Genomic DNA, 13,270 nt, shown 5'->3' on the forward strand with positions numbered 1-13,270 from the left:
AAGTCCCGCGCCTGACCGATTTCGCTAAGTGCATACCCTGTTGTTATCTATGTTTTTACTGCCGCTGTTACATAATCATGTATCTCCTTCTTGTGAATACACGTCGCCTTATCATCCACTGACACCCCGTGCTAAGCAAAAGGCAGTGACTTCTGTCCCATAAACACCTTTGCGCGTATACACAGCCCAGTTTCTTTGTGCATTGATGTTCCGTGGCCTCCTTCCCACCATATGCCTCCTTTTCATTTCTTGTTCAACTGTGCCGGTGATATTCTTACTTTTCTTTCGTTTATAAATAATGCTGCAGTTTGTTAATTTCCACAACCATCAAATACTCAGTGTATGAAGGCCTATATAAGTGTAGCCTATACTACAATACTTGCCCAATGCAATGTACACACTAAATAAACTGCATTCGACAGGACAAGAAAGGAGGACACAAGCCTGTCGAACTCACCATATTTCAATTACGACATTCACTGATTCAGAAATAAAATTACGGTTTCAATCTACACCCGCTGTCCGTTATCAGCACACAAGCAACAACTTTAGCACAAGAACAGAACAGAAAAATGAGATGAGATAAGATCAGATAAAATAATATAACATGAAATAAAAATTTAAAAAAACCTCGTTTCTCAGGAAGGGAAGCTATGAATCACCCCCGCGGGTTCTGCCAAGTTGGACCAGAGGCACTAAACTTAGCGAGATGAATCACTCAGCGCTTCGCGTGAAGCCGCCGCGCGAGCAGCTCTCGCCCGGAAATAGTATGCGCCCTCAAGCGGCCAGACAGTTACGGCAGCAGAGGAAATGGCTTGGTGTTCTGCTGTAAACTGCAAAAACTCGCGCAAAAAAGGATGGACATTGTTCCGATTTCCCAAAGATGAAGACAGGTAAGCGTTTCATGATTTTGTTTAATGAAGTATCGTGTTGATATGGACATTTATGTCGTTATTACATTCGTTAGTCAGAGCTTTGTTTAGCCGAGTGTGCAAAGTGAAAGTAGTTTTCAGCAAAACCGAAAGTAGAGCTGTGAAAGGTATCCGTGACGTTTTGTGATTGTGACTTTGGGTCTGGGACAGACAACATTAGAGCGGCATCAAAACTGAACCGAAAATGAGGCACTGTTTTAGTGATTAGAACCATAGTGATGCATTGATATAATTATGCAACACTGAATGTGTTGCTATGGTTGTAGTGTAGTGGTTATGGTAGACTGCTCAGCTAGCAATCATAGTAATAGTAATCACTACTTGCAGTAGACGCCAGTCAAATCTTTCTAGTAATCAGTAATCACTCAGTTTAGCAGGAATGGCAGTAATAGTAGAAGCAGTTGCAGGAGCAACAGCAACAGCAGCAGTAGTAGCAGCACCAGCTTTGTCATCATCATCATCATCTTCATCATCATCAGTAGTAGTTGTTGTTGTCGTGGTAGTAGTAATAGTACTGAGAAGGATGAATAGAACAACTGAGGATGAAATGATACCAGTTTCTATAAATTGAAAACTGAATGAAAATAAATATTGAAATGCCATATTGCTTTTTTTGTACAGATGCAAAAAGTGGGTTCAGAACACCAGGCGAGCTGATCTACAGGGAAAAACCAGCGAGTACCTGTACACTAACTGCAAACTTTGCTCTGAACATTTTGAGCCAAATCAGTTTATGAATCCCAGTGCGGAAAAATTGAGTCTTGTGTGGAATGCTGTCCCCACATTATTCAACATTCCAAATCCACCACCTAAAGTCACAACAAAAAGAAAAATGCCCTGTCGACAGGATCACCCTGCAAGTTCCAAAAAAGCCAGAACCAGCCATGAATCACAGGAAAAAGCAGGTAATTTAATTTACTGTATATATTTGTATGTTTTTAAATTGCTGTAGCTTTTATATGTACAAGTATTTTGATATAATTATGTCAGACTTGTTATCTCTGCGATAATATTATTTAGAACTGTGTATATCACATTGTGTGGGGTGTGGATGAGGAGAGTGAAAAGGTAAAACATAAATGAACATATATGTCATTATTTCTGTCGCCTTGTCAGTGTTTCTCTCTCTCTCTATCTCTCTCTCTCTCTCTCTCTCTCTCTCTCTTTGCTGTATCTCTTTTAAAACCTATGGAGAATCTGCAAAATTATGTCGATAACCCACGTATTTATTTTGGGGGACATGCCGCAGACAGTCAACATACGCACATGCTTTTTCTGTGTTGCTTCTCCTTTGCGCCTGGCTGCTATCTACTGTCTGGGGAAAGGGAGAGGGTGGTGAGGGACGCGGCGCGCCGCGAGCGAGCGAGGCTTCAGTTTTGCACATAGGGGAAAGAAGGGAGTGTGCCCTCTCCCTCATTCTACACTCTCTGGTTGGACTCACGTCTACACGACATGAGCTAATTTATCCTAAAATCTGATGGATCCTAAAATTATGATGAGGAGGGGGGTGGGGGTGGGGGGCGGGAGGAGGGGAGGGAGGGCGGGAGGAGGGGAGGGAGGGCCAGGCATATAGAAACAGACAGACAGTGAGACAGAACGACAGTTAGTTTCATAGGGTCAAACCGACAGACAGACAGACACACACATACACACACACTATGACCAACACCACCACCACCGCCGCCGCCACCTCACACACATAGAGGCAGATACAGACAGACAAACAGACAGACATGGGAAACGGGCACACTGACCTCGAAAGGCACGTGAACATGCTTGCGCCGTCACATTGACACAGGAACCCACGGCGTTTTCTGTTTGTTCCTGTGCCCACTCACACCTTTTGTCTGCTGCTTTCAACAGCTCTTCAAAGCGCCACAGCTATAAAAAGGGAAAACGGATACAGAGAAATAACCAATATCTATTACTTTATCTACCTATATTTGTGTGTGTGACTCTGTGTGTGTGTGTGTGTGTGTGTGTGTGTGTGTGTGCGTGTGTGTGTGCGTGTGCGTGCGCGCGGGCATGTAGTAAACATGATTTCGATGCACTGCCAAGGAACAGCTCAACAACTCTTAACTCTACATTAGCCTAACAACAACAAAAGAAGGGAAAAAGAAGAAATCGAGTAGAAGGAGGGTGAGAAGGAGGAGCGGAAGAAGGAAGATAGCTTGTTCACAAAAGCAACTCCACGCCAGACTGAAGAAGACCTGACGTTTCATTCACCATTGGCCGTCAGCTGCAAGGCATACGATCCAAGACTTCCCGACACGTTCGCCACGCGACGACGTCTCAGTTTAGTGGGCAGCAGTCTTCCAGCAGCAGTAGGGTTTTCCTTGATTCATGGTTCGAACCTATGGGTGCTGCTCTGTGTTGCCTGTGTCGGAGGAAGTCTGTTTCCATAACCAAGCCTGGTTCTCAGCAGGAAAGTAAGTTTTCTTGTTTGTTCTCTGTGTGTGTGTGTGTGTTAGTGTGTGTTAGTGTGTGTGTGTGTGTGTGTGAGAGAGAGAGAGAGAGAGAGAGAGAGAGAGAGAGTGTGCGCGTCTGCCTCTCTGTGTGTGCAGGAATTACGGACACTAAAACAAAAATTACGGACACTAAAACAGACACGAAAACAGGAATCTTGGACACAAAAACAAGAATTACGGACTCTACAACAGGAATTACGAACATTAAAACAGGAACTGCAGACACTATAACAGGGATTATGGAGACTAACACAGAAATCAAGGACTCTAAAAGGAATAACGAACACTAAAACGGGAAAAAAAGACACTAAAACGGGAATTACGGACACTAAAATGGGAATTGCGGACACTAAAACATGTACGACTGAAAACACTGAGGAATTACGGACACTAAAACAGGAGTTACGAACACTGTAACAGGACATACAGACACAAACAGATAATGCGGGCACTGAAACAGGGATTATGTACTCCAAAACAGGCATACATTTGGAAATGAATTGCAAATCCACAGGCTCGTCACTCACCCAAAACAACATTCCAGCTCATATCCAAGTCCAGTACATGCACACACACAACTTGACAAAGGTTGGACCCAAAAATCGAAAAGCTATGTATCAAAAGCAAAATACACACACCAGCAAGCAATACACGACAGCGGCTTCATTTCCACACACACCCCTAATCACCCTCCCCTCCACACACACACACACAATATATATATATATATATATACATATATATATATATATATAGAGAGAGAGAGAGAGAGAGAGAGAGTGAGTGAGTGAGAGAGAGATAGATATATATATATACATACATACATACATACATACGCACACACATTCACACATGCAGTGCTTACGAAATAACATGTATATTAAGAAACATATTTTCACAATAGGTTTTGCATCAATAATAGCTTCATAAAATGTTCATTGGCAACACACAGACACACAGACAGACACAGCCACACACACACAAAAGAGAAAAAAGACACGATCTAAAACAGCACGTACATTAACATAAAATAACATGATTAATATGAAACAACATGAGTTAAATCATGATATTGAACGAATCATGTAAAACATCTTTTTTGTAAAATCGTGACACGCAACTACCAGTAAAACATGTTAAAAGGTATTCTTTAACAAAGATTTCTACTTTCATACAAATATACCAGTTTCATTTTAAACACACACACACACACACACAGAGACACACACACAGACACACACAGACACACACAGTGCTTATAAAATAAATGTATATGCAGTAACAGGTTTTCAGAATAAGTTATGCTTCTGTAGAGATATTATAAATTGTCAAGTGTGAGATTTCTTTTGTTTGTTTTGTTTTGTCTTAAATCAATAGAAAATAGACATGTTTTAGAACAGCACGTACATTAGCATAAAAACAACAACAAAAAACATAATAGTTAGATCATGATACTGAACAAATTGTGTAAAACATCCAGATTATTGTAAAATCTTGACAAGCAATTACCAGGAAAATGTGTTATATAACTAATACTTCCACTTTCATATGTGAATAAACCAGTTTTATTTTAAACACACCCACGCCCACACCCACACTCTCCCCCCCGACCCCACCAACGCGCGCGCACACGTACACACACACACACACACACACACAGCGCAAATAATGGCACCATGGATATGTCAGTAGTGTGTGTGCTGCCTGTCAAGGTTCTGTGCACGGATTGCTGTGGGGATAAAAGAAGAAATGGTGCTCGAAACCTACCGCTTCTATCAACCCGTTTGCTGTTGAAATCAGAGAAAAGGGTGTGAGTTTCGTCATTTAAGATTGTGTAAAATCAATTTGCTATCTTTTTTTTTAGATAAAACTCGTCAAAACTATCCTGTTACCTGCCCACCACCCCGCCCGCTTTTCTATTAAGTTTGTCAAGTTAGACTTTGTCTTGTTTTGTCACATTCCCGCCCTAACACACAGAACCATAAAAACAAAACACTAGAAAAAAACAGAATGATAAAACATTTGTAATATCTGGTTGTATACATTAAAAGATCTTAATTTTCTACGACAATACAATCTCTTGATGACAATTTCATTGATTCTCGGTTTCGTCTTCCTAAAATCAATAATGAGTTCTTTTGTTTTGGTAACATTTAAGTCTAGGAAGTTCTCGTCGTACCAAGCAGTAAAACTGTCGATTTCCTGTCTGCAATTTGTCTCATTGTCATCAGTTAAAAGTCCTGTCAGTGCTGAATCGTCAGCGAACTTGACGAATGGACAGGATTATGTACTATTTCTACAGTCGGCTGTATACAGAGATAAAAGAAAGGTGACAGCACTGTACCCTAGGTTATTGGTGTACAAAATACTGGAGACAGAGTCTTTGATTCTAACAAACTTGGGTTTATTAGATAAGTAGTCTAAAATCCATAAAACAGTCGGAGAATCAACTTTCATCTGTAAAAGTTTCTTTGCTAAAAGGTGAGGCTGAATAGTATCAAAAGCACTTGAGAAGTAAAAAAACACCAAACGTATACATGTACCAGGCTTGTCTAAATGTTCATGCCTTATTCAGAACAAACGCCAAGGCGTCAACAACATTTCTGTTTCTCCTGTATGCAAACTGTAATGGGTCTAGAACATCCTTCACGAATCCCTGCAAGTGAATCAATACAGCTCCCTAAATTTCTTCCTAACGGCAGATGTTAGAGCCACAGGGCGGAGGTCATTCATGCACTTCACTTGTGTTTTCTTGAGGACAGGGACAACACAAGATGTTTTCCAAAGGGAGGGAATCTTACACTGGGACGGAGACTGGTTAAATATGATAGTCAAAATTCTATAAAGTTGTTCTGCATAGTGTCTGAGGGTGTTAGTTTTTATACCATCCGGACCAGCTGCTTTGTTTCTTTTCACTCTTTTCAGTTGTTTGAGAACGTCGTCCTCAGAGACAACTTTTCCCTCCCCCTGTTGATCTGAGGAGATCATGGTCAGGAAGTCAGTCAGCTCTTTTCTGTTGTCACTGAAATCGTGACAGTCAAATCGTGACAGTCAAATCGTGCGCAAGATGCATTCAGTTTGTCTGCTTCCTCAGCTGAACATAATGTTATTGATTCTTATTTCTCCCTTTCTTGCTTTGTAGCCACTCATCAAGTTCATCCATTCCGAAACCCTATTCATGTTATTAACGATTAATTTAGCCTCTATTTTGCGTTTATAATCTCCTTTACTATTCTTTAATTTTGTTTTAACCCTTTTCTATACCTCTTTTATTTCATCTTTGTGTTAAAAAAAAAAAAGCTCTTTTCTTCAACTCAAGTGTTGCTTTAATCTTTCTTGTAATCCTTGTTTTGTTATTGGGGAACATTTTAATTTCTTTACTTGGAACAACACAGTTCTCACAAAATTTTATGTATTCTGTCACAGTGTCTGTCAGTTCGCACACATCTTTTGCTGCATCCACAAACACATTCCAGTCCGTGCTATCGAGACAGCCCCTCAAAGTCTCAACGGCGTCAACAGACCAACAGCGAACTGTTCTCGTCACAGGCACTTGCCGTTTACCAAAGGGTCTGTAGTGTGGTAACATGTGCACCAAGTTGTGATCCGAGCCTCCATGGGATGGCAGCTGAAGAGATGTGTAACAGTCCCGCTCGTTAGAATAAACTAGGTCAATAGTCTTGTCCTTGCGTGTTGGTACAGATACATGCTTGTAAAAATTCGAATCTGTTTTTTTTTTTTTTTTTTATATTAAGAATGCAGTGGTTAAAGACACCAGTTAAAGTTTTCAACGAATCAGGTGCCAGGTCGTGCAAATGGCTGGCGATTGAGTTCACAACTTCACTTGGATTCGCACGTGGGTGAACATACACAACTGTCAAATGCACATGCGTATACTCTCTTGTATTAAAATAATAATAATAATTCATAACTTTTCTATGGCGCAATATCCAGTACAAATGCTGCTCAAAGCGCCTTACATCATCGAGCCAGATATAAACATAACATAAAAACAAAACAACAGCTCAATCCAATGCGTTCACAGAACGAATAAAAAAGCATGATCCGCCAAACAATAAAAACATCAAGTAAATAATGCTTAGATTAAAATGAAATACATTCCATAATTCACACTTTTCATAAACACACACACACATGCGCGCGCGCACACACACACACACACACACACACACACACATATGCCCGCGCGCGCGTGCGCCCAGACACAATGAATATATAAACAGCACTAAAACAGGATAACGTAAGTATTAAAATATATTTAGCAGAAAACTCCGCGTATCGAACAGACTTTGGACTATCCACTGTACTGAGTACAGAAATGTTTGCGGAAAAGGTGCGTTTTCAGTTCTGACTTAAAGGTCTGGGGATCAGGGGCATTTCTTAGAGACGATGGCAAAGAATTCCAAACTTGGGGTACTTGAGCCCTAAAAGACCTTTCCCCTGCACATTTCAAATTAGTTCTTGGGACTTTAAGTAACCTTTCAGAACTGTGTCTTAGCGTTCTGCATGGTTCGTACGTTTTCAGTACAGAGGAGATACGGGGGAAGAGATTCATCAAAATGTCTGAAGGCAAGTGTCGCTAGTTTATAGTGAATGCGGGACTCTATAGGAAGCCAGTGTAACTGATGCAAAAGAGGTGTGACATGATCAGATTTCTTTTTTTAACTTGTTCTGTACTTTCTGTAGTCTAATAAGAGAGGAAAATGGTAAACTTCCTAAGGTAGAATTGCAGTAATCTCGTCTGGACAGGACAAAAGAGGAAACCAACTGAGCCATGTTTTTCTCTGTTACGTATGGTCTCACTGCGTCTAGTCTGCGAAGGTGGAAACTGCATGAGCGACACAAGGATGAAATGCGGTCAGCCATGGTCAAGGTCGGATCAGCATGTCCACAGGTATTTAGCTGATGTTTGAAATGTAACTGTGGAAGTGCCGAGAGTGACTGGCCTTCCCCCCCCCCCCCCCCCCCCCCCCCCCCCGCCCCCCTTTTTAAAAAAAAATTTCATTGAGACGAGCTCGGTCTCCTACAGCTAAGAGCTCGGTTTTCTCTTCGTTAAGCTTATTTCTGTCCATCCACAACCTTTACATCAGCCACACAGGCTTCCGTCTCATTAATGACTGTTTTGAGTTCAGATGATGGAGCGGCTTTTTGTAACTCAGTGTCATCAGTATCAGGAAAAGCAGGAAAAGAAGAGGAGCAAGCTAGCTTAGTGGACCACCTTGATAAAACCTTTAGAGCCTACGGCATGCAGATCAGTGCAGAGAAGACCAAACTGATGACCAACAACACCAATGGCATCAGCACTGACATAGAGTGGATGGACAGAAGCTAGAAACTGTCCACAGCTTTAAATACCTAGGAGCAATTGTGACAGATGAGGGATCCAAACCCGAAGTACTCTCCAGGATTGCACAGGCGACAGCAGCGCTCACAAAACTGAGGTACATCTGGAACGACTGGAACATTGCACTCGGCTCAAAGATCAGACTGATATGTACCCTGGTGACATCAATACTCTTGCATGCATGTGAATCGTGGACCTGCTGAAATAGAAAATAGAATACAGTCCACTGAGATTAAATGCTTTCGAAGACTCCTGGGCATCTCCTACAAAGATCATATCACGAACGAAGAAGTTCGAAACAGAATCAGGCAAGTCACTGGGCCCTACGAAGACCTGTTGACCTTGGTCAAGAGACGCAAGCTCAAATGGTATGGCCACGTCATGAGATCATCAGGGCTTGCCAAGACATTCCTGCAGGACACAGTGCAAGGAGGGAGAAGGAGAGGCAGACAGAGGAAGAGATGGGAGGACAACATCCCAGAATGTACGGGCTTGAGGTTGAGCGATAGAATCAGGAGGCCAGAAAACCGAGAGGATTGGAGGATGCTGGTTGCCAGATCACCTGTGGCGCCCCAACGGTCCACAAGACTACGGGATAGGTGAAAGTGGTGAAGGTGAATTCATCAGTATATTTATGGTAATGCCTTTATGGAATGCCTTTTGATGATGTCAGACAAAGGCTGAGTATATAAAGTGAATAAAATAGGTCCCAGAACTGATCCCTGAGGGACATCAAATACAAGAGGGGTAACCTTAGAAGTGGTATGATTTACTTCAACGCAGAGCTGACGGCTTGAAAGACATGATGAAAACAATTAAAGCAATAGATCGAATGCCAAAGGTAGTGCTAAAACGGTTGATGATAATTTGGTGGTCAGTTGTATCAAATGCTGCTGACAGATCTAGGAATGCCACTAAGGATGTAAGCTTTTTTTGTCTGTAGTTGAAAGTAGTTTTTCGGTGGTCTGCATGGCGTTCAGTGTGTTGGGCTCTTTGATATAGATCTCACGGAAGACTGTCAGTTTGTTGGAGCGCCAGACGTGCTCAGCCTGTCGTTCCCGACGCTTGGCGGCCCTCAGTTCATCAGTCATCCATGGAGCAGAGGGACGGTCAGTACCAAGGAGAGTGGAGAGAGGGGCCGCATGCTTGTCCAGTATCTGGTGGAGGCCGGTGTTGTATATCCTGAGGGGAGATGAGTGAACAATTTTCCTGCAAAAGGGATTTGATGTCAGCATGGACAAGATCGACATTAATCATCTTGGCAGGTAGTAAGGCCTCAGTCCAAGGGTTCTTAGGTAAGTCCAGCTGAGGCCTGATCATTGCTGCCTCAGAATCAAGAAGCAGAAGCAGGTCCACCAAGTTGTAATGGAGGGGCGGGAGACCCCGGACATTGTTGTCAACCGTGACTGGGAAATGCAGCCACACACAAGCAGAAACAACAACAGCACTCGCACCAAAGTAGACTCAGTACAATCACAAAACATCTTGTGGAAACAAACTGCATAGTAAAATAAACCATTAAAACACGAGCCAGTGAACGCACAGTGTCGCCACTACTGCAGCGCCACACCAGAGGGTTTGCCGTGTGGCACCAGAGGGTTTGCCGTGTGGCACCAGGGTTTGCCGTGTGGCACCAGAGGGTTTGCCGTGTGGCACCAGGGTTTGCCGTGTGGCACCAGAGGGTTTGCCGTGTGGCACCAGAGGGTTTGCCGTGTGGCACCAGGGTTTGCCGTGTGGCACCAGGGTTTGCCGTGTGGCACCAGGGTTTGCCGTGTGGCACCAGGGTTTGCCGTGTGGCACCAGGGTTTGCCGTGTGGCACCAGGGTTTGCCGTGTGGCACCAGAGGGTTTGCCGTGTGGCACCAGAGGGTTTGCCGTGTGGCACCAGGGTTTGCCGTGTGGCACCAGAGGGTTTGCCGTGTGGCACCAGAGTGTTTGCCGTGTGGCACCAGAGTGTTTGCCGTGTGGCACCAGGGTTTGCCGTGTGGCACCAGAGTGTTTGCCGTGTGGCACCAGGGTTTGCCGTGTGGCACCAGAGGGTTTGCCGTGTGGCACCAGGGTTTGCCGTGTGGCACCAGGGTTTGCCGTGTGGCACCAGGGTTTGCCGTGTGGCACCAGAGGGTTTGCCGTGTGGCACCAGAGGGTTTGCCGTGTGGCACCAGGGTTTGCCGTGTGGCACCAGAGGGTTTGCCGTGTGGCACCAGAGTGTTGGCCGCCCAGGACCTTCTTCTCAATGATCCTCGGAACCTGCCACCATCATCATATATCAATTGTACATGTTTGTGTAGGCTGCTTCCTGAAGGAATGAGTTATTGACGGTGCACATTGAAACATTCATTTTTTGCACACACGACTGTCTCGCCATGGGTCAGTTGAGACTAAAGGAAAGCTCATTTTCTACAGAAAACTCGAGATTTAATTCATGTGTTGTGTGTGTGTGTGTGTGTGTGTGTGTGTGTGTGTGTGGAGGGGGGGCTGGTGGTGGAACGTTGGGGGATAGGGGTGGGGGGCAGGGAGGGTTGAGAGTTCAGTTGCGAAAACTTGAAGGGGGCATTCAACATGTGACAGAGCCTCCCATTGAATGTGGATTAATGTGAATCAAAGGGGGTCGCCCTGACCTATGAGATAGGCACCCCACCGCGGTATGATTTGTTCATGGCCTGGTGATGCATTGTTCTCAATGGTCTCCAATAAAACGGTGATTGTGGTCCTGTGGATCACCCAGTCACCACCTGACGTCACTCAGTTTTATTCTTTTAAATAAGGGGCTGTATTTGTCCATGCGTTGTTTGCATTGCATTGTATTATTGTATTACTCTTTTTATTGTCACAACAGATTTCTCTGTGTGAAATTCGGGCTGCTCTCCCCAGGGACAGCATGTCGCTACACTGAGAGCGCCACCCATTCAACACACTGTGAGAAAGCATGGCAAAGGGAACGTTCACGCTTTCTCTGGCAAATCCCACGCTTTTCACTAAATGCCAGAACGTGGGGTAGTCCGGAAAAAAGCAAAGCCTAACAGACCGAACACAGGACAGCAGGGAACAAAAAGACAGCCCTTCTTGTCGACGGCGTCATTTTACCTTAAGAAAGCTTTCAACCTGGTGAGCTGAGCGGGTCTTTCAGTCTTGCACTACCGTTAAATGGTTTGCCGTTGAAAGGCCATTTCAAAGACACGATATTGGTCTGATTGCTAACCTGAGATTTATGTTTGATATTCATTCTGTGAAAAGTTGTATTCTATTTTTGGAGAAAAAAAAGGGCTGAGGTGGTGTTGAATGGAAAGGAGAAATTAAAAAAAATATGTTGAACCTGCACGTGAGCATGCACACGTTAGGACTCCCCCCACCAACCCCCCGGGTATAGCCATTCTCCTGTCTTGTGTTAGCTAGCTTCCCCTAGGGTGGCCATTCTCCTGTCTTGTGTTAGCTAGCTTCCCCTAGGGTGGCCATTCTCCTGTCTTGTGTTAGCTAGCTTCCCCTAGGGTGGCCATTCTCCTGTCTTGTGTTAGCTAGCTTCCCCTAGGGTGGCCATTCTCCTGTCTTGTGTTAGCTAGCTTCCCCTAGGGTGGCCATTCTCCTGTCTTGTGTTAGCTAGCTTCCCCTAGGGTAGCCATTCTCCTGTCTTGTGTTAGCTAGCTTCCCCTAGGGTGGCCATTCTCCTGTCTTGTGTTAGCTAGCTTCCCCTAGGGTGGCCATTCTCCTGTCTTGTGTTAGCTAGCTTCCCCTAGGGTGGCCATTCTCCTGTCTTGTGTTAGCTAGCTTCCCCTAGGGTAGCCATTCTCCTGTCTTGTGTTAGCTAGCTTCCCCTAGGGTGGCCATTCTCCTGTCTTGTGTTAGCTAGCTTCCCCTAGGGTGGCCATTCTCCTGTCTTGTGTTAGCTAGCTTCCCCTAGGGTGGCCATTCTCCTGTCTTGTGTTAGCTAGCTTCCCCTAGGGTGGCCATTCTCCTCCTTTTTTTAAACCACGCACAGACCCAGGCTTTGTCTGACAAACAGACGACAGATCTGGAGGAATCTGGCGAACAGTTCTGGGTGGCGCCCCCAACGACTCTTCACACTGCTCAGGAAGAAGGAGAAGAAGAGGAAGAAAAGTTGTTCTTTGTCTCTGGCCGATTCAGCTTTTTTTTACTTTTCTGTATGCATACTTTCTGCACCGTTTCAGTCACAGAGTGATACTCATAAATTATTCCAGCACACAGTCTCTCTCTCTCTCTCTCTCTCTCTCTCTCTCTCTCTCTCTCTCTCTCTCTCTCCACACCATTATGCTTTGCTGAATTAACAGAATACACTGTGAGTTCGTGATGCTCTTCTGTCAGTATATTACTGCTTAAATGACAAGAAGAACAAGAGGGTTCTTTTACCTGCGCTACGCACATGCTGCACACGGGGGCCTCAGTCATCGGGATGACTAACTTTATCTCAGTATAGCTACCTTTCGTTCCTGTGACAGCCACAAATACAGTGTGAGAGCCGGATCCCGAAGAAGAAGCGGTTCATGTATAATA

The 13,270-nt window shown here is 44.2% G+C and overlaps 1 protein-coding gene across 1 annotated transcript in view; it reads left to right on the forward strand.

The window, feature by feature from the left end:
* The first annotated feature begins 2,914 nt into the window (after nt 1-2,914).
* The window catches only part of LOC143295342 (neurocalcin homolog), a 22,590-nt gene continuing 12,234 nt past the window's right edge, over nt 2,915-13,270 (forward strand). Inside the window, exon 1 of the mRNA XM_076606989.1 lies at nt 2,915-3,361. Coding sequence (XP_076463104.1) covers nt 3,289-3,361 — 73 coding nt within the window. The 5' untranslated portion in view covers nt 2,915-3,288. The remainder of the gene's footprint in view (nt 3,362-13,270) is intronic.

This window comes from Babylonia areolata, chromosome 20 (genome assembly GCF_041734735.1).
Source record: "Babylonia areolata isolate BAREFJ2019XMU chromosome 20, ASM4173473v1, whole genome shotgun sequence".
Lineage (NCBI taxonomy): Eukaryota > Metazoa > Mollusca > Gastropoda > Neogastropoda > Buccinidae > Babylonia > Babylonia areolata.